Raw genomic sequence first — 22,840 nt, forward strand, 5'->3', positions numbered from 1 at the left:
GGTTGTTATGCTTTGTCGTGTAACTATATGTTCTTTGATTTTTTTGTTTTACTTGTAAGCATCAGCTTTAAGAATTTTTATATCATCAAACTTGAGTGTTAAGTTTCAATGAGATGCTATGTTATAAAATATGACTAGATGTTTAGAAAACTAAGCTGGTTTGCTTTTTCATTACTTTAGATACTCTTAGTTACTAGTTCACTGAACTGAAATTTAAGAATCTCAGAACTATATTGGCTGGAATGCTTTTTTATTATTTTATTGCTTTTGGGGAAATTATTTTTGCTCAGTGGAAAATGGAAATGATTAATACTTTAGTATTAATTAATACTAATTAATACTAATTACTAATTAATACTAATATGAATCATTTGAAATATTTCTGTAACCAAACTTCATATATAATTAAATACAATTCAGGATTGCCATTATTAAAATGTTATCATTAATGGCAGAAACTTCCAGTACAGTTCTTTAAATGAGCTTGTTTCAATAAACTAGAAATGTATTTTAGTGTTTGGTATATTTTATTTTTCAAATGAAGCAAATGACAGTAAGTAAAAGAACCAATGAGTAATTCTTAGCTCATAGATGAGAATGTAGGACTATTCTGCTACTTGTTAACACTGCCAGGAAATCTCAGGAAAAGAGACAGCTTGTGTTTGAAACACCTTTTTGGAATTAAATCTGCACTTTGATCAAATTGTGGGAATGTTTTCTCTGTCTTCAGTGACAAGAAAATCTGGAGAGTCCTGGGCTTACATTTTAGAATATTGAATTTTAGAGAAGTGACAAATAAGTGGATTCTACACAAGTGTTTTAAAGATAATGCAGCATAAATTGGGGAACAAAACTGATATAAAGACGTGTAGAAATTATTTTTCCTAAAATTAAGTATTCCCTAAAATTATAACCTGTTATGTTTGTGTTTCTGTAATGTTTTATTCTTCTTAAAATAATTGTATTGGAATTTTTAATTTTGTTGAGGAAGAAAATTAAAATAAGTTTTAAAAACTATAACTTTTATTCCAAACCATTGGATTATAAGTAGAGTTCTGCAAGTATTGGAATATTAAACTTTAGTAAAGATAATGACTTTAAAACAGATGGTCTTAGAATTATGTCTTCTTGGTTACTTTATAGGTACTTAGAAAATTTCGAGCACATGAAACCAACTTGCTAATTGCAACTAGTATTGTAGAAGAGGGTGTTGACATACCAAAATGCAATTTGGTGGTTCGTTTTGATTTGCCCACAGAATATCGTTCCTATGTGCAATCCAAAGGAAGAGCCAGGGCACCAATCTCAAACTATATCATGTTAGCTGATTCAGACAAAATTAAATGTTTTGAAGAAGATCTTAAAACCTACAAAGCAATTGAGAAGGTATGTGACAAAAGAAGTCCATGTTACTGAATCATAAAGGAATTTGGGGAGGGGGGGTTATTTATTTATTTATACAAAAGCTTTAGCCTATTCCACTTCCAAATAACAGAGTGGCTTACAGGATTAATATTGGAAAATTAGAAACAGAAATCAACTGATACAATTAGCATAATCAACCTGATGCAAGGTAACATAATCTTACTCATCCCCAAATGCTTTAAAAAAAGAACTGTTTTTATGGTTCTAAAACTATAAAACAGTGATTTAGTTATCAGACGAACAGTTTTTCTTAAAAGTGGAAGAAATGCAAAAAATAATTAATTGAGAAAGATGTCTTGATAACTAAAGGAGAAAAAAGAATACGCTTAGAAGATTATATTGCCCAAAGATGGGTGAACAAATTTGTTATCCATACTGGAAGATCCACAGAAAGATGACTAAATACAGTAAGAAAGAGACCTAGGATTTTCGGATGAATTAATAACTAATAGTCATCTCAGTAGACTGGTCTACTATTTATATATTTGTATTTTCATAAAGTTAAAAACATTTAAAAATTTATTCACATGCACATGCTTTAAAAGAGGTTTTGAAATCAGCAATTTCTGCATGCACCCAGTTGCAAAGATAGCTGGGAGTAGTTTCTGAAGCAGTTATGCCAGCCGTTTTAAAGACACAAGTGGTTTAACTATTGAAAAATAGTACTTCATATATGTTCTTGCATGTTCCAAAGCAGTTTTTTTTGAATCATTTGGAGAACCCAGATATTTATAAAAAGTACAGAAATTAATTTATGTGCTAATACTCATAAAATAGTATACAAAGAGACTCTGATGTATCTTTTTTCTGACAGAAGCCAAGGAATCTTAACATTAATTATCTCTGAGTCAATGTTGTTAGTTTCTTTTTCTTAGCTGGAATGTATTGTTAACATTGGTGTGACCTCTTTCATGATAGTAGACTGTGATAATTCTTCCCTTAAAAGGGCTGGGACCTAATATAAAGTTAGTAAAAATATAGCCCATAAATAATCCCATTGTATCTTAATTATTCTTAAATATTCTGTAATAGATATTTTTCACTCTTGCTGTTAATGTAATCTCAGGGCTGAATGTATATAATGTTCTTACCATTCTCTGTTAATTTATTTTTTTCAAGATTCTGAGGAACAAATGCTCAAAGTCTGTTGATATTAGTGAAACAGAAAATGAGCCTATTATAGATGATGATGACATCTTCCCACCATATGTCTTGAGGCCAGAAGATGGTGGTCCAAGAGTCACAATAAATACTGCTATTGGGCACATTAATCGGTATGATGACTATTGTTCCCCTATTTAGCTGTATATTTTACATGATATAAAGCAGTATTTTAATTAAATGCTGGCAACTGTATTGTTTTAAGCATTTGTCTATTAAGGTTACCGTGAGGGAAAAATTATTTGATCCCTTGCTGATTTTGTACGTTTGCCCACTGATAAAGAAATGATCAGTCTATAATTTTAATGGTAGGTTTATTTTAACAGTGAGAAACAGAATAACAACAAAAATACCCAGAAAACACATTTCAAAAAAGTTATACATTGATTTGCATTTTAATGAGTGAAATAAGTATTTGATCCCCTATCAATCAGCAAGATTTCTGGCTCCCAGTTGTCTTATATACAGGTAACGAGCTTAAAGGGAGTGTTCCTAATCTTAGCCTGTTACCTGTATAAAAGACACTTGTCCACAGAAGCAAATCAGTCAGATTCCAACTCTCCACCATGGCCAAGGAGCTGTCCAAGGATGTCAGAGATTGTAGACCTACAATCATGAGAACGGTGAGGAATCAGCTCCGAACTACAAGGGAGGAACTTGTCAATGATCTCAAGGCAGCTGGAACAATAGTCACCAAGAAAACAATTGATAACACAGTATGCCGTGAAGGACTAAAATCCTGCAGCGCCCACAAGGTTCCCCTGCTCAAGAAAGCACATGTACAGGCCTATCTGAAGTTTGCCAATGAACATCTGAATGATTGGGTTAAAGTGTTGTGAGAACTGGGTTAAAGTGTTGTGGTCAGATGAGACCAGAATCGAGCTCTTTGGCACTAAGTCAACTCACCGTGTTTGGAGGAGGAGGAGGAGGAATGCTGCCTATGACCCGAAGAACACCACCCCCACCGTCAAACATGGAGGTGTAAACATGTTTTGGGAGTGTTTTTCTGCTAAGGGGACAGGACAACTTCACCACATCAAAGGGACAATGGACAAGGCCACATACCATCATATCTTGGGTTAGAATCTCCTTCCGTCAGCCAGGACATTGAAAATGGGTCTTGGATGGGTATTCCAGCATGGCAGTGACGCAAAACACATGGCCAAGGCAACAAAGGAGTGACTCAAGAAGAAGCACATTAAGGTCCTGGAATGGACTAGCCAGTCTCCAGACCTTAATCCTATAGAAAATCTGTGAAGGGAGCTGAAGGTTCGAGCAGCCAAACATAAGCCTCAAAACCTTAATGACTTGGAGAGGATCTACAAAGAGGAGTGGGACAAAATCTCTCCTGAGATGTGTGCAAACCTGGTGTCCAACTACAAGAAACATTTGACATCTGTCATTGCCAACAAGGGTTTTGCCACCAAGTACTAAGTTATGTTTTGCAAAGGACTCAAATACTTATTTCACTCATTAACATGCAAATCAATTTATAACTTTTTTGAAATGAGTTTTTCTGGATATTTTTGTTGTTATTCTGTCTCACTGTTAAAATAAACCTACCATTAAAATTATAGACTGATCATTTCTTTGTCAGTGGGCAAATGTACAAAATCAGTAGTGGATCAAATATTTTTTCCCTCACTGCACACTTAAGGATTTTATGTCCCACAAGAAATAAGGCAACCAAAATCCATTTATTGTTTCATTATTACTTTTTCTGAAATATATTTAATATTGGAGGATAGGGAGGGAGTGAAATGGAAGAGAGATACCAATGTAATTTTAATATAAATAATTCTGCAATATGGGGTTCTTATTTCTTTCTGATCTTGATTATTTGCTTGTAGGTATTTTATTACATGATTACTGGTAGGTAACATCATCCATGCTGGACTAATGATGTTACCTAGTTGGGTAATGAAATGTCTGCAAGCAAACAACCAAGCTCAGGGAGCACCAAGGACTCCACAGAATTGTCATTAGCTAAATCTTGGGATAATAGTGGATAGCACAGTAAGAATGCCAGCTCTTCATATGGCAGCTATGAAAAAGGAGTAGTTCATTTATGACTAATTGAAAAAAATAAAATATAATTAACGCATGTTCATAAATCAAGGACTATAAGAAACATTTTTATTATAAAAGGTAGACTAGTGGATTATTTAGCTGGGAACAAAATTGGGTACATGTTGGGCATTTCATAAAACAATTCATGACATGGAGAAATGTAGACAAATTTTTTTTCTTCCCTTTCTCAAAATACAAAAAAATATTTACTATGGCTGATTGAAAATAATTTTAAGACAATCATTCAGGACAAACATACAGAATTACATCATACAGGTTGAAATTAATTCGTACTTGATGTGTTGGCCTCTAAATTGGATGGTTTTTAAAAAGGGATTAAGTAAATTCATTGAGATGTGAAGGGCTATAGATAATGAATTTGTAGCATCCAAGTTGTGAGGAGCATGCCACCAAGTACGATTCCAGAGGGAAAAATGTTGGAAGAAGGGCATGCCTGCCTCTTGCTTCCAAGCAACTTAGAGGCAGCTGCTTGACAACTATGAGAAACAAAATATTAGGTTGAGGAGGACCCTGGGCATATTCAGTAAAACTGACCTTATTGGACATACCATATTTTTTCTGGTTTAATATATTACTCAATTAACAGATAAAAGTTTCCAGTAGGTATACATTTCAATCTTAGAAACATTCCAAGATTCTCCTGTTTGTTGTCTTTAATGTCAGTCTGCTTGAGAGAATTGTACAGTATGTTTAAATCAAACCATTTTAACTTTGGGTGGAAATCTAAGAAATAATTGCAAACTACTGATTTACTTGTTGATTTCTGTTAACCTGTGAATATGTTAGCCATAAAATGTTATTTGCTTTTTAAAATGATATGTTTATGTGTTTTTTTTAAAAAATGTGTCAAATAGGTATTGTGCTAGATTACCAAGTGATCCATTTACTCATCTGGCTCCTAAGTGTAAAACTAGAGAGCTTCTTGATAACACATTTTATGCAACACTTTATCTACCTATCAATTCTCCTCTTCGAGCATCAATAGTCGTAAGTATTTTGTTTGTTTAGACAAGAGTTCCCCAACCTTTTGGGATTGGCAGCCTGGAGCGGGTGGAAGGGGGAAAGAAGGGATGGTTTTGTGGGGCTGCAAATGCTCATTGCGACACTCATATGAGTGAGGCTGTGTGCACACACGTTCTGGCCAACCACTCAACGCCGCCTGGTGGCCAGTGGGTTGGGGACCCCTGGTTTAGACTAAGTAAATTTTGAGTGTAGAATGTTTTCCCTGTGGCATGGCTTGCAACTTAGTGCATAACTTATTATTATATGAAAGGTTTACTCTATGCTAGGTTGCTGGTCCATGGATTTTATATGACTACAATATTCACAGGTGTCTCAACTGGAAGTTGATCAATCAAATGGGATATAATTAAGGCCATTTGAGGCATTGAAATATATACTGTTGCAAAGAACGAGGTTTAACTATTAAAGCTTGAGGTATATGGAGTTTCTCAGACACCTCTATAGACTCAGTCATTAAAGCTTGAATGACAAAGCACTGTGTGCAATAGTCATAACTCTAGGGCTAAGTCTTGATGATTTTTAATTAGCAATATGGAAGCGTCTTAGTGTAGAAAAAATAATTTATTTTCCTTTCATATTAAATATTCAGTCTAAATAGTGATGTGTTTTGACATTTCTAATAACCTGAAGTATAGGATATTTTTGGAATATATAAATAACATCTGTTCTACGTAGAGCTGTATGGTTTTTAAAATGTTATTTTATGTTCTTAAACCTGTCCCTTGTACAACACTTACACATTTTTTATGCATGACAGTTCTTCGTTATTAGAGAGCCAGTATAGCATACTAGTTGAGGTGAATATCCAGGTATAAGTCTGCCCCAGCCACGCATGCTTATTGGGTGACTTTGAGCCTGTTAGGCTAACCTGTGCACAGGGTTGCTATGGAGTGGGGGAACTTGAAGAAAGAAATGCTGTGTATTTCACCATGAACTCCAGAGGGAAAGATAGGGTATTAATCTAACAAATAATAACTAAAATATGAAATGAAAAAAACAAAGCAAAAAATTTGATTATTAATTATTGATAGCAAATTTTAAAAGACTTCCTTCCAATTTTATTTCCAGGGTCCTCCAATGAGTTGTGCGAGATTAGCAGAAAGAGTTGTCGCTCTTATTTGTTGTGAAAAATTGCATAAAATTGGTAAGTATAACTTTTAGAAGCAATATTTATTTAATGAACATTTGATACTGTCTTGACATTTATTGTGATTTCTTTTAAATGGTACAAGGTCCTATAGAGGAAAAGAAATATCTGAAAATTTGTTTTTGTTTTTTGGTTGTTGTTTTTTTTTTTTTTTTGAACTGGCAGTCTTAGTTTTTACCTCTGGTTTTTAAAGTCACTTTTATAGTTTTCTATTAACCATCATTTTCATATCCAACCTTTGCAGTTTGTATTTTTCTCTGGTGGAAATCCATGTATATAGTTATATCTAGTATCATGTATGCTGAGTTACTTGAATTCTTAGCACTCTTTGGTCTTAGCATCTTGGTCCTGGCAGCTGATTGTAGCCAGTATCAAGAAGATTTAGTATTTACTGTACTGACAATATTGGCATTAAGCTTAATTCTGTATTTTCCATATAGATTCACTTTTGACTCCCACCAATTTTTTAACTGGCTATATGGCTATGTATCTCCTCATTTATTTATTAATTTTCCCATTATTTGCTTCTTTCTTTTCATCATATACAATACAAAAATTGTATTAAATATGAGACTGATTTGTCTGCCAAGCCTGATATCATGGGCTGAGAGAGAGTGATTAGTTCAAAAGTCACCCTGCTAGCTTTCATGCCTAAGTTGTTGTTGTTGTTGTTAGCTGCGAAGTCGTGTCCGACCCATCGCGACCCTATGGACAACATTCCTCCAGGCCTTCCTGTCCTCTACCATCTTCTGGAGTCCATTTAAGCTCACGCCTACTGCTTCAGTGACTCCATCCAGCCACCTCATTCTCTGTCGTCCCCTTCTTCTATTGCCCTCGATCTTTCCCAGCATTAGGCTCTTCTCCAGTGAGTCCTTCCTTCTCATTAGGTGGCCAAAGTATTTGAGTTTTAGCTTCAGGATCTGGCCTTCTAAAGAGCAGTCAGGATTGATCTCCTCTAGGACTGACCGGTTTGATCGCCTTGCAGTCCAAGGGACTCGCAGGAGTCTTCTCCAGCACCATAGTTCAAAGGCCTCAATTCTTTGGCGCTCAGCCTTTCTTATGGTCCAACTTTCACTGCCATACATTGCAACTGGGAAGACCATAGCCTTGACTATACGCACTTTTGTTGACAGGGTGATGTCTCTGCTTTTTAGTGTGCTGTCTAGATTTGCCAGGGCTTTCCTCCCCAGGAGCAAGCGTCTTTTAATTTCTTGGCTACAGTCCCCATCTGCAGTGATCTTGGAGCCCAGGAAAATAAAATCTGTCACTACTTCCATTTCTTCCCCATCTATTTGCCAGGAATTGAGAGGGCCAGATGCCATGATCTTGGTTTTCTTAATGTTAAGTTTCAACCCAAGTTTTGCACTCTCCTTCTTCACCTGCAACAAGAGGCTCTGTAGTTCTTCTTCACTTTCTGCCATTAGAGTGGTATCATCTGCGTATCTTAGGTTGTTGATATTTCTTCCGGCAATCTTAATTCCAACTTTTGATTCATCTAGCCCTGCCTTTCTCATGATGTGCTCTGCATATAAGTTAAATAGGCAGGGCGACAGTATACAGCCTTGCCGGACTCCTTTCCCAATTTGGAACCAATCAGTGGTTCCGTGTCCAGTTCTCACTGTTGCTTCTTGACCCACATATAGGTTTCTCAAGAGACAAATAAGATGGTCTGGTACTCCCATCTCTTTAAGAACTTGCCACAGTTTGTTATGATCCACACAATCAAAGGCTTTAGCATAGTCAATGAAGCAGAAGTAGATGTTTTTCTGGAACTCCCTAGCTTTCTCCATGATCCAGCGTATGTTGGCAATTTGATCTCTAGTTCCTCTGCCTCTTCGAAATCCTGCCTGTACTTCTGGTAGTTCTCGATCCACATACTGCTGAAGTCTAGCTTGTAGGATTTTAAGCATGACTTTACTAGCATGAGAAATGAGTGCAATGGTGCGATAGTTTGAACATTCTTTGGCACTGCCTTTCTTTGGAATTGGAATGTAAACTGATCTTTTCCAATCCTGTGGCCACTGTTGAGTTTTCCAAATTTGCTGGCAAATTGAGTGTAGCACTTTTACTGCACTGTCTTTTAAGATTTTGAATAGCTCAGCTGGAATACTGTCACCTCCACTAGCTTTGTTGTTGCTCAGCTTTTCTAAGGCCCACTTCACTTCACATTCTAGGATGTCTGGCTCGAGGTCAGTGACCACCTCATTGTGATTATCAGGGACGTTAAGCTCATTCTTGTATAGTTCTTCTGTGTAATTTTGCCAACTCTTCTTAATCTCTTCTGCCTCTGTTAGGTCCCTGCCATTTTGGTCCTTTATCATGCCCATTTTTGCATTAAACGTTCCCTTCATCTCTCCAATTTTCTTGAAAAGATCTCTGGTCCTCCCTATTCTATTGTTTTCTTCTATTTCTTTGCATTGTTCATTTAAGAAGGCATTCTTATCTCTTCTAGCTATTCTCTGGAATTCTGCATTCAATTGGGCATATCTATGTTTTTCTCCCTTGCCTTTCGCTTCCCTCCTTTCCTCAGCTATTTGCAAAGCTTCCTCAGACAGCCATTTTGCTTTCTTGCATTTCTTTTTCTTTGGGATGGTTTTGGTTGCTACCTGTTGTACAATGTCACGAACCTCTGTCCATAGTTCTTCAGGCACTCTGTCTATGAGATCTAATTCCTTAAATCTATTTGTCACCTCTACTGTATATTCAACAGGGATATGATTTAATTCATACCTGACTGGCCTAGCGCTTTTCCCTACTTTCTTTAATTTAAGCCTAAACTTTGCAACAAGAAGCTCATGGTCTGAGCCACAGTCAGCTCCTGGTCTTGTTTTTACTGACTGTATAGAGCTTCTCCATCTTTGGCTGCAGAGCATATAGTCAATCCGATTTCTGTGTTGACCGTCTGGTGATGTCCATGTGTAGAGCCGTCTCTTGGGTTGTTGGAAAAGAGTGTTTGCTATGACCATCGTATTCTCTTGACAAAATTCTATCAGCCTGTGCCCTGCTTCATTTTGTACTCCAAGGCCAAACTTGCCTGTTATTCCAGTTATCTTTTGGCTTCCTACTTTAGCATTCCAATCCCCCATGATGATAAGAACATCATTTTTTGGTGTTAGTTCTATAAGGTGCTGTAGGGCTTCGTAGAACCGGTCAATTTCATCCTCTTCAGCACCGGTGGTTGGGGCATAGACTTGGACTACTGTGATATTGAATGGTTTGCCTTGGATTCGAACTGAGATCATTCTGTCATTTTGAGGATTGTATCCCAGTATTGCTCTTCCTATTTTTTTATTGACTATGAAGGCTACTCCATTTCTTCTGAGGGATTCTTGCCCGCAGTAGTATACCTGATGGTCATCTGAATTAAATTCACCCATTCCTGTCCATTTTAGTTCGCTGATACCTAAGATGTCAATGTTTAGTCTTGTCATCTCTTGTTTGACCACGTCCAGCTTTCCCTGATTCATGGATCTTACATTCCAGGTTCCTATGGAGAAAAAATCTTTACAGCATCGGACTTTCCTTTCACCACCAGACATATCCACAGCTGAGCGTCCTTTCGGCTTTGGCCCAGTCGCTTCATTCTTTCTGGCGCTACTAGTACTAGCCCTCTGCTCTTCCCCAGTAGCATATTGGACGCCTTCCGACCTGAGGGGCTCATCTTCCAGCGTCATATCGTTTTGCCTTTTGGTACTGTCCATAGGGTTTTCATGGCAAAGATACTGGAGTGGGTTGCCATTTCCTTCTCCAGTGGATCACGTTTTGTCAGAACTCTCGGCTATGACCTGTCCGTCTTGGGTGGCCCTGCACGGCATAGCTCATAGCTTCATTGAATTACGCAAGCCCCTTCGCCACGACAAGGCAGTAATCCATGAAGGGGTCATGCCTAAGACAGGACTAGAATTCACCCCTGGTTTCTTAACCACTAAACCAAACTGGCTGTCAAAAAAAGACAGAAGGGGGGGAAACACTTCCTTCTGTCTTTTTATCCCAGACAATATTTTTTTATTATTATTATTTTAATCCCATTTATATCCCGCCCTTCTCCGAAGACTCAGGGCGGCTTACAATTACAAATTGTACTGAGTTAAATACTTGAAATAAAGCCTGAAGGTAAACTTCGATGTACAATTCTTTTAAAAAGTTGTTGCTTTTTAAATGACTTCTGTTTCTTCCATCAAAATCACTTTGAAAGATTTCAATCCAATCTCAACCACTGTAATTCTCTGAGAGAACAATAGACTGCTTTGCTTCCAGAATGAAAAAAAAAACTTCCCTAGATCCTTAAAACTTTCTCCTTTCCGTGGAATTTAGCAGGTCTTTTTTTAAAAAAAATCCCTGAAATACTTGGTTAAAACATAATGCTGTGATGTCAAGTTCCTGCCCATTTCCCAATTGCCTTCTCCTCTTGTAACTTCTGTTTATGATACTTGATGTTATTAAGATCTCACTGTGGAACTTAGTAATATCTAATTATTTGAGGGGCTCAGGTTTCTTATTAGAATGCTCAGTTTTGCACCCTGATCAGCATTCTCAAATATTTATTTATTTATTTATTTATTTATTTATTTATTCGTTTTATATACCGCCCTTCTCCCGGAGGACTCAGGGCGGTGTACAGAGCAAAGTAAGTATACAATAAACCAACAATAAAACAAATAAAACCCCAGATCTACAAATAAAACCCCAAATCTATCAGGCCAGGCCGGCTTGCTGGAATAGATAGGTTTTTAAATCTCGCCGAAAGGTGCGAAGGTCAGGGGCCATCCGGATTTCGGCTGGTAAGCGGTTCCAGAGGATTGGCGCACCCACCGAGAATGCTCTCCCCCTGGGGGTCACCAGCCGGCATTCTCTGACCGGTGGCACCCTGAGGAGGCCCTCTCTGTGGGAGCGCACAGGACGGAGGGGTGTTGACGCTGGCAGTAGGTGCTCCCGTAGGTATTCCGGACCCATGCCATGTAGGGCTTTGTATGTCATCACTAGCACCTTGAATTAGAAAGGACATAATATTAGAAAGGACATAATCCTATATATGTTTATAGGTGATAGGTTGTTCAATGAGTATTTTAGTGAGTTGTTTCAGAGTAAATATGAATAAAATAAATCTAAATTGACTGCTTTCAGACTCTTAACATTATATACTGAATTGTAAAGAATAATATCCCGTTTAATGTTGTAAGAATCTTGAAAAAGAACCTCAGTAATTTAAACTCGAGCAGTTTCCTTTAATTGCTGCTGCAGTAACTAATCCTCTCCATTTTAATGAAGAGATTATTATTTTTTATTCTTTTATGTGTACTTTGAAATTGTACCATGTTTGTGTAAAACAGGTGAGGAAATTTAGATCTTCAGTGATACAGTCCCTCATGATTTTATCATGCATTTTATAAAAGACTGGATAAAAGTTATGGATGAGCATTTTTTTTGTAATTATGAAATTATTTGATTTATAATTTGTTCTTTATATTTTAGGTGAGCTGGATGATCACTTGATGCCTGTTGGAAAAGAAACAGTAAAATATGAGGAGGAACTTGATTTGCATGATGAAGAAGAAACCAGCGTTCCAGGAAGGCCAGGTTCTACAAAACGAAGGCAGTGCTACCCTAAAGCTGTTAGTATAGTTGTATGGTTTTGCTGTATGTATATGTTTAAGATTTTTCTGAGTTGAATAGAAGGGGTATACTGATATATATATATTGCTCAAAAAAATAAAGGTAACAAACAACACAATGTACTGTATTTAATAGTAGGATGTCTTATCTTGTGTTCCCTTTATTTTTTTGAGCAGTATGTGTGTGTGTGTGTGTCTGTGTGTGTACATATATGTGTATATGTTAAATGCTTGTTAACTATTTAGATTACCTTGCTAGGCCCCAAACATGGGACAAATCTTTATTTCCTGTTTTGGCCTAACCGAAGGCCATCCACAGGCAGTAGTCACAACAGTGACAGCTCATATTTGTGTAAATTTTAGATTGCTAACAAAGAATTAAAGGGAGACTGATATGCATTTCAAACTTATTTGTTTTCATCAGTCAGCCATACCCTTCTGAGATTCGAACCTGGGCTGATATGTATCTGTATGTATGTATATGTATGTGTGTATATGTGTATGTGTGTGTACATATATGTGTATATATATACACATGTATGTATATATATGTGTGTGTATATATGTATGTGTGTATGTGTGTGTGTGTGTGTGTGACATCCTACTATTAAATACAGTACATTGTGTTGTTTAAGTGTTCCCTTTATTTTTTTTGAGCAGTGTGTCTGTGTGTGTGTGTGTATAAAAGGTAAAGGTTCCCCCGCACATGTGTGCTAGTCGTTCCAACTCTAGGGGCCGGTGCTCATCTCTGTTTCAAAGCCAAAGAGCCAGCGCTTGTCCGAGGACGTCTCCGTGGTCATGTGGCCGGCATGACTAGACGCCAAAGGCGCACAGAACGCTGTTACCTTCCCACCATAGTGGTCCCTATTTTTCTACTTGCATTTTTACGTGCTTTCGAACTTCTAGGTTGGCAGAAGCTGGGACGAGTAACAGGCACTCACTCTGTTACGCGGCACTCGGGATTCGACCCGCCAAACTGCCGACCTTCTGATCGACAAGCTCAGCGTCCTAACCCACTGAGCCACCGCGTCCCTTTCGCGTGTGTGTGTGTATTCGTAGATTTTCATGGGTATAGGTATATAGGTCTTGGCGTATTCGGGTTTTTTCCCTTGTAGGATTGAGGGTGTTTCGTTTCAAGCATGAAACCGAAGACACCAGCCTGAAGATGACGAGTGGGGCCTCGTCGAAATGTCACCAAGACACCCTCAATCCTACACGGGAATATATATATACACACACACATACATACATACACATGTCCGCAAAGATAATTTATTATCTTTTATAATTATTTATTTTAAACCTCCTTGTTTCTATGCATAGCTAAGGACAATTTTTATTTTAAAAAACATGCTTGTTACACTATTGTCTATAGATTCCAGAATGTTTGAGGGACAGTTATCCCAAACCTGATCAACCCTGTTACCTTTATGTAATTGGTATGGTCTTAACTACTCCTCTACCTGATGAGCTCAACTTTAGAAGACGAAAGCTATATCCTCCTGAAGATACTACAAGATGTTTTGGAATACTGACAGCCAAACCTATACCTCAGGTAATTAAATGCACACAAGTACATGCATTTCTCTCTTTAAAAAATTTGCTTCTATGTGTTCAAGCCAGTGTATTACAGTAGAACTCCATATTTATGGAACATTCTTACTTACTTTGTCAGAGTTACTTAATTAACTGTTTAAAAAGGACTGGTATTTATGTTTTTCAGTGTTTGAAATACTGTAATAATAAAATGATCCAGATCAGTAGCTCAGCTGCTTGTTTCTTTTTCATCACTATTTTTGAGTGATGCCATTTGTATGGGAATCTTGTGAAATAGAGAATACAGTTATACACATTTCCTCTTGTAAAAGAAGTTGCTCATAGGAAGAAAATGCTTTTATATTGTGACAGGCTTTCTAAATCATATGCTTTCTTATTTTTCTATAATTGATACATATTATTAAGCAACGTCTTCTATTGCAGAATGCATATACATAAATTAAACTAAATCCAGATTAATATTCTGAGCCACAAAATGTATGACAGCATTATGTTCTTTCTTATTCCTGCATATTTTCCAAAGCAAGCATATTTCTTAAGTATGGGTATAACTTTAGACACCGTTCAGAAACTACAGCTGATAAAAAAAATGGGGTGACAAGATTGGCGGCGAACATTCTCATTAAACTATAATAGGGAGTTCTCTTGCTGAGGAGGTTTATGTGACACCAGCATTTCTTTTATTTCAGCAATACTGAAATAATAGTAAAGGTAAAGGTTCCCCCGCACATGCGTGCTAGTCGTTTCCGACTCTAGGGGCCGGTGCTCATCTCCGTTTCAAATCCGAAGAGCCAGTGCTTCTCCGAGGACGTCTCCGTGGTCATGTGGCCGGCATGACTGGACGCCAAAGGCGCACGGAACTCTGTTACCTTCCCACCGTAGTGGTCCCTATTTTTCTACTTGCATTTTTACGTGTTTTTGAACTGCTAGGTTGGCAGAAGCTGGGACGAGTAACAGGCGCTCACTCTGTTACGCGGCACTCGGGATTCCACCCACCAAACTGCCGACCTTCTGATCCACAAGCTCAGCATCCTAACCCACTGAGCCACTGCGTCCCTACTGAAATAATACTGAATACTGAAAAAGCAATACTTTTTTTAGCATGCTTTCAACCCTTAGTTTATTTGGGCACCTATGATTATAAAATTGATGGTTTCTTTGGTTTTTACATAGTTGTCCTTATATTCCCTCCCAGAATAGATTAGAATTGGAATGGGCTATAAATAATACTAATACATATTTATTCTTAGTTATGTACAAACCACATATTCTCCTTAATTCTGGTTTGCATCAACAAGTGTCTTTCTAAGACAGCATCTTATAAATAGTAACATTGCACAAGAAAAGCAAAAATGTAAGGATAGTATTTAAGAAATTGTGATATATATTCTTACAAGAAAACTGTATAAAAACTCAAATGAACTTGTATTTGCATAAATATTTGAATTATAATAGCTCCTGTGTGGCTACCATTTGTAGTTTTTGGATGAATCTATTACATTTTTCTGATAGTTTTCTGTTTTAACCTGACATTAACGTGGGTTTCCTTGTGTGTTTGCAATCTAGAATTGAATGTCTAAAAAAATACACACACCTTTATGCTAGTTTGAATATTAGATGTAGATTGGTTATTAACAAGGGCCACAAATTTTAGCCAATGCTTTCTTGTAACCATATTATATTTACTTTGGTTGGTTTGTTTGTTTATCTAGATTCCTCATTTTCCTGTATATACCCGCTCAGGAGAAGTGACTATATCTATTGAGTTAAAAAAATCAAGTTTCACTTTGTCGTTACAAATGCTTGAGTTAATCACACGACTTCACCAATATATATTCTCTCACATTCTTCGACTTGAAAAACCTGCACTAGAATTCAGACCCACTGATGCTGATTCAGCCTATTGTGTTCTACCTCTTAATGTTGGTGAGAAGAGTGCTGTTTTGTTTATTAATTAAAGTTACATACAGTTGATGGCGTGTTTAAGTGGCCATTTGTATGCACAAATTCTTCCCACGTGTACAGGAATTATTTAATATCCTTCACATTGTTTAACACCCTTCAACAAGCATTTTGCAGAAAATAAAACTGATTTGCAACACAGCCATAAAAATTTAACAAATAAAGGGCTTGTGTCTTTTAGTTATCAGATTTTGAATATTAGTTGTAAAAGCAGAAGTTTGAGAAGTACTATAGTATATAAACATTAGTCCTTAGAACAGTATTTCAGGTTGTCTTCTGTTCTTCTGAAATATTGATTACCACCAAAAGCCCTGTAATATTATGAAATTGATTTTGACAAAAGCTCTTGGGAGTTATCTACCATTTAAAAATATGTGTAAGAATCTGAAAATATTTTTTGTTTTGAAATTTAAATATATATTTTTTTGCTTTTAAGTTGATGGCTCCAGCACTTTGGACATTGATTTTAAATTTATGGAAAATATTGAGAAATCAGAAGCTCGTACTGGCATTCCCAGTACACAATATACAAAAGAAACACCATTCATTTTTAAATTAGAGGATTATCAGGATGCAGTTATCATTCCAAGGTGAGTATTTTTTGAAAATTGAAACAAACATCTAGATATATTTAAAAGTAGTATTTTTTCAGTTTTTAACAGTTTAATGCAAACATTAGAATATCCTATAGTGATCAAGTCTGACTTAAGGGATTTGGATTCTAGATTTCTTGAAAAGATTAAATGTCAAAGTAGAAAAAAGCTCTATCCCAAGTAATTTAATTTAATTTAATTTATTATCATTTCTATACCGCCCTTCTCCCGAAGGACTCAGGGCGGTGTACAGGGCAAGAATAAAACACAGAAATTTACAAAAATTAAAAAATAATTAAATGCATGCCCGATTAAAATACAATTGATACATAATAAAAACCCCAATAAAAATGATAAAAACCCCACCAATCCCCCCTCAGGCCAGGCCGGCTTGCTCGAACAAGTATGTTTTCAGATCGCGGCGAAAGGAGCGCAGATCGGGCGCCGTCCGGAGCTCAACCGGTAGCTGGTTCCATAGCTCCGGGGCGCCCACAGAGAAGGATCTCCCCCTGGGGGCCACCAGACGGCATTCTCTGACCGGTGGCACCCTGAGGAGGCCCTCTCTGTGGGAACGCACAGGGCGCAGGGAGCTTGATGCCGGCAGCAGATGTTCCCTGAGGTACTCCGGCCCCATGCCATGGAGGGCTTTGAACGCCATTACTAGCACCTTGAATCTCACCCGGAAGACAACTGGCAACCAATGCAGCTCACGGAGCAGAGGTGTCACGTGGGAGTATCGGGAAACTCCCAACACAACTCTCGCGGCTGCATTCTGTACCAGTTGGAGCCTCCGGGTGGTCCTCAAGGGAAGCCCCATGTAGAGGGCGTTGCAGTAGTCTAGACGAGAGGTCACGAGCGCGTGAGTGACCGTGCATAAATCATCCCGGCTTAGATAGGGCCGCAACTGGCGCACCAGGCGAACCTGGGCGAAAGCCCCCCTAGTCACGGCCACCATGTGATCTTCCAAGGTAAGCCGCGAATCTAGGAGGACTCCCAAGTTGCGAGCCCTATCTACGGGGGGTAATAATTCACCCCCCATAGAAAGAGATGGAATATCCGAATAGACCCGGGATGAAGGTATGCAAAGCCACTCGGTCTTGTCGGGGTTGAGTTGAAGTCTGTTCCTCCCCATCCAGACCCGAACCACCTCCAGGCAACGGGACATCACGTTGAGGGCATCACTGGGGTGGTTTGGGGTAGAAAGAAAAAGCTGGGTATCATCAGCGTACTGATGATACCCAACTCCAAAGCCACGAATGATCTCACCCAGCGGTTTCATATAGATGTTGAACAGGAGAGGCGAGAGGACCGACCCCTGAGGAACTCCACAAACGAGAGACCTCGCGGTCGACCTCTGCCCTCCTGTCAACACCGACTGCGAGCGTCCCTGGAGATAGGAGGAGAACCACTGTAAAACCGTGCCTCCCACTCCCAATCCCCTGAGACGCCGCAGCAGGATACCATGGTCGATGGTATCGAAAGCCGCTGAGAGGTCCAATAGGACTAGAACAGAGGAATGACCCCTGTCCCGAGCCCTCCAGAGATCATTCACCAGCGCGACCAATGCCGTCTCCGTGCTGTGCCCGGGCCTGAAACCCGATTGGTACGGGTCTAGATAATCCGCTTCATCCAGGACCAAAGGGAGCTGGTGCGCCACCACACTCTCAACAACCTTCGCAAGAAAGCGAAGGTTGGAGACCGGACGAAAGTTGTTCAATACAGCTGGGTCCAAGGCAGGCTTCTTGAGGAGGGGCCTCACCACCGCCTCTTTCAAGACGGCAGGGAAGCTACCCTCACTCAAAGAAGCTGATATAACTGCCTGGAACCAGCTGCGTGTCCTCTCCCGGGCTGCATAAGTCAGCCAGGAAGGGCACGGGTCCAATAAACATGTGGTGGAGCTCAGTCTCCCCATAATCCTGTCCACTTCCTCCGGAGTCACAGAATCAAACTCCTCCCAAGTGATATCGACAAGACCACCCGCGTCCTGATCGCCAGACTCTGCCCAGTCGGAGTCCAGACCGGTCCGAATCCGAGTGATTTTGTCCGACAGATAATTGTTAAACTCCTCGGCACGACCCTGCAAGGGTTCCTCCCTCGCCTCCTGATTAAGGAGGGAGCGAGTCACCCTAAACAGAGCGGCCGGGCGATTATCTGCGGACGCGATAAGGGTAGCGAAGTGATTAGACCTCGCCACCCTTATCGCAGCGAGATAAGACCTAATATGGGTTCTTAGTCGCAATCGGTCGGATTCGGATCGGCTGGACCTCCAACCGCTCTCTAGGCCCCGTCTCCGGCGCTTCATCTCCCGGAGCTCCGCGGAGAACCATGGAGCTCGACGGGATCTGCATCGGGTCAGGGGCCGCAAGGGTACAACTCGGTCAAGAGCCTCAGTGGCTGCCCTTTCCCAAGCTTCCACTAAGGCATCTGCCGAGCTGTGAGTGGGGGAGGCAGGTGGGGACCCCAGCGCTGCCTGGAATCTCGCGGGGTCCATTAAGCGTCTGGGGCGGTACCATCTAACTGGTTCCACACACCCACGGCGGGGGGTGGCAAAACGGAAGACCAGCCGCAGGAGACGATGATCGGTCCATGACAGGGGCATAATAATTGGGGAGCCCCCACCAAGATCATCTAACCACCGCCCAGATAAGAAAACTAGGTCAAGGGTGTGGCCTCCCTCATGAGTCGGTCCTGAAATTACTTGCGTCAGGTCCATGGCCGTCATGGAAGCCATGAACTCCCGAGCCAACTCAGATGATCCTCCCAGAGATGGTAGATTGAAGTCCCCCAAAACTATAAGTTTCGGGAACTCAACCACCAACCCAGAGAGGACATCGAGAAGCTCAGGCAGGGCTGCTGCTGCGTGACTAGGTGAAAGGTACACCAGCAGCAAGCCCAACTGCGCACCAGGGCCGCATCTCAAGAAGAGAGACTCACAACCGACTATCTGCGGAACGGTGGCCTCCCGCGGAGCTAAGGTCTCCCTCATAACAACAGCCACTCCCCCACCCCTACCCTGAGCCCGAGGCCGGTGTAGCACCCGGAAACCTGGTGGGCAGAGATCAGCCAGAGGAATACCGCCCTCTGGGCCCAACCAAGTCTCCGTGATGCAAGCCAGGTCCGCCTGCTCACCCTCGACCAAGTCACGGACGAGAGGAGCTTTATTAACGACAGACCTGGCATTCAGGTACACCAGCCGGAGCTCAGGAGGCTGCACATCCTCACTCCCGGGACCTCGGGGTAGAACAAGAGGGTCGGAACGCCTCACCGCTTGCAAGTAGCGGAGAGGCCTTCCCTGGAGTCGATACGGCCCTCTGTTCCTGCACCTGCTGCCATTCCCTAACGTCGTGGGAATAGGCATTCCCACGACTTGCCCTGGAGCCCCGGGGGCGACCGACCTCCGCTCCTCCCCTCCGCGATCAATCCCGGCCCTGACCTGAACAATGGTTGCTGGACTGCCCCCCATATCCGAACAACCAAAAGAAGTTCCCACCCCCCTCCCTAACCTCCTAAAAAATTTAACCAAAAAACTAACCAGGGGCCTCCTATTTGGCTTATATCGGAGGCCCCTACCCATGCCCAGCCATCTCTCAGGGTCCCAACACTCGGGCCCTTCATCAAGAGGAGGTGTAACAAGTAAGGCGGGTCGCTCCCAGGATGGGGGGGCCCCCCTGAGAGCGAATAAAGTCGTGCTCGAATAAGTCAGACGCATGATCTTAACAAGTCCGACAAAAAAAACAGCAAGTAATAGAGCATTAAAACACTTTGGTTGATCCTAATAGTGTGAAGAAGTGCCCATCAGGAGTGATATGTAAAATGTTTCAAACTAAACTAATTCATGCTTAAAATGGAAATACTGTATCTTGTTTCAAACTCAGAAGAGAGTTGTTTTAAGATGAGAACATTTCAAACTTGAGACAATTGAAAATAAAAATACTTTGGATACAGCTACCCATTAGGCTTCCTAATACAGGAAGTGGCATCACTAAAAGGGAAAATAAATTTGATCACAGATAAATACAAAATATTCTTCAGAATTTTTGACACAGCAATGAGATTTTTTTACAGCTGTGTTAATATAGATATGAAACTAATGGAAACAAATATAATAAAATGAAATATTTTAAGCATAACGTAAAAAACTATGGAATTTATGAATTAAAAATGGAATAGTAATAAAATGTATTGTTTTACATTTACCTGCTTAAACATAGAATGCTTTTCCTTGGAAAATTTTCCTCCTCATTTCAGTAAAGATGCAATAGCCAAGTTCAAAATAAGCGTTCAGTTAATTTTGTTCTAAAGAATATATTTACCTATTGAAAGGAAGGCGATTTGTGATATCTGGAGTATGAACATCTTGTGGAAAATCTTAGTGGGATATGTAGCTCATTGATTTTGATCAGTAATTATTTTGAAAATAGAATTAAATTATATTTTAGACTGGTTTGTAGTTAAATCCAACATCTGGAAATGGTAGAAAATTTATTTGGCACAGTGTTTGATATTGGCATCTAAATATCTGTTTCTATCCAGGTATCGAAATTTTGACCAGCCTCATCGATTCTATGTTGCTGATGTGTACACAGATCTTACACCACTGAGCAAATTTCCTTCACCAGAATACGAAACATTTGCTGAATATTATAAAACAAAGTACAACCTTGACCTGACCAATCTCAACCAGCCATTGCTGGATGTGGACCACACTTCTTCAAGGTAAAGTCAGCCATCAGAATTTACATATTTTTTCCTTGTGGTGATTTATAAACATATGACATCAAGTTTCCATATGTATGGTGATTTTAGACACATTTAATGTTACTTTAAAAAAAAAAAAGAATGTGTTCAGGAGACAATGCTGGACCAATGCAGATTTTTCAGATCTGCTCTATAAGTGAAGAGAGAAAAAGAGACATTCCTTCTCCCAAAGGGCTTTTATCCACATCATGGAACAATTATAGATTGTTCTTATATCAAACCTATCAGAGAAGATTAAAAACAGAAAGTTTATTGGGGAGGGGCTGTTTTCCCCTTCATAGTTTCTAAACAGAAACATGTTTCTACTGTTTTTTTGGGGGAGCACAATAAGCAGAAAATATTAAATTAAAATTAAATCTGGGTAAAATCAAAGGAGGCTGCAGTTAGGTTTCCCTGCCTAAATAAGATGGTTCTTCTATTTACTTTTTCTCATCTCAGAAAAAGAAAGAATTAATTATATGGCTAGATTTTTTTAGCTTATGATAAACATGAACAAATTTCAAAAGAAGCAAAAATGTCTATAAGGGACAAATCACATCCCTACTACTAAATCTTAAAACGTTTTTTTTTCTTATTTCCATCCTTCAAAATGGAATTTGAATTATTATAGTAAGCCTTTTAAAGATGCCTGTTCATTTTGTTCTAGACTTAATCTTTTGACGCCTCGGCATTTGAATCAGAAGGGGAAAGCTCTTCCATTAAGCAGTGCAGAGAAACGGAAAGCCAAGTGGGAAAGTCTGCAAAATAAGCAGGTAATTAGTATGTTTTCTATTTTAAAGGGCTCAATAGCATCTTGCTACTCTAAAATTTGTAAGATTTTAAAATGAAGTTTTGTCTTGTTTTCTATTAAAGATCCTAGTTCCTGAACTCTGTGCTATACATCCTATTCCAGCATCACTGTGGAGAAAAGCAGTTTGTCTCCCTAGTATCCTTTATCGTCTTCACTGCCTTTTGACAGCCGAGGAACTCAGATCTCAAACAGCTATTGATGCTGGTGTAGGAGTTAAGTCACTTCCTATAGATTTCAGGTATTAAATACATTATAGTTTAACTATGTAGGAACACCAGTCTGGAGTTAGGCCAATTTAACATGTTTTCAAATAGTTTCTCAATGAATCCATAAATCCCTCATCAGGAGTTTGTGTTTTTCAGCTTACAAAAAAAAAAGTTTACATTTTACTAGTATATTTTCCAAGAACTAAAATGAAATCTAATGATTTACTTTCCCATGTTAAATTGGATGAAAAATAGGTAACTTTTCAGAGTACTAACTTTTAAAAATTATATCTATGGAGATTCTCAGTCATCCTTTGAGATTTTAAAATTATACTTAAATAAATGTTACAGAACAATGCTAGAATCATCCTTGTTTATTACTTTTTGAAATCAGTCCATTTTGTTCTCAGGTTTATAGTTGCTGCTAATATTATAGACAACATCCAGAATTCAGTGAATAGCAGGACTCCCATCTTTTAATTCTATCAAACAGTTGTTAATTGATTTTGATTTTT

The 22,840-nt window shown here is 39.2% G+C and overlaps 1 protein-coding gene across 3 annotated transcripts in view; it reads left to right on the top strand.

Annotated features, from left to right (window-relative positions):
* DICER1 (dicer 1, ribonuclease III) overlaps nt 1–22,840 on the top strand; it is a 65,116-nt gene that overhangs the window by 26,889 nt on the left and 15,387 nt on the right. For all 3 annotated transcript variants that reach the window (XM_081332537.1, XM_081332538.1, XM_081332539.1), the window contains 11 exons: nt 1,144–1,386; nt 2,545–2,699; nt 5,532–5,664; nt 6,769–6,844; nt 12,320–12,459; nt 13,835–14,014; nt 15,729–15,942; nt 16,415–16,568; nt 21,105–21,287; nt 21,976–22,081; nt 22,182–22,357. In XM_081332537.1, the coding sequence (XP_081188663.1) occupies nt 1,144–1,386; nt 2,545–2,699; nt 5,532–5,664; nt 6,769–6,844; nt 12,320–12,459; nt 13,835–14,014; nt 15,729–15,942; nt 16,415–16,568; nt 21,105–21,287; nt 21,976–22,081; nt 22,182–22,357 (1,760 nt within the window). The remainder of the gene's footprint in view (nt 1–1,143; nt 1,387–2,544; nt 2,700–5,531; nt 5,665–6,768; nt 6,845–12,319; nt 12,460–13,834; nt 14,015–15,728; nt 15,943–16,414; nt 16,569–21,104; nt 21,288–21,975; nt 22,082–22,181; nt 22,358–22,840) is intronic.

The sequence above is a fragment of the Vipera berus genome (genome assembly GCF_964194415.1).
Source record: "Vipera berus genome assembly, chromosome: 1".
Lineage (NCBI taxonomy): Eukaryota > Metazoa > Chordata > Lepidosauria > Squamata > Viperidae > Vipera > Vipera berus.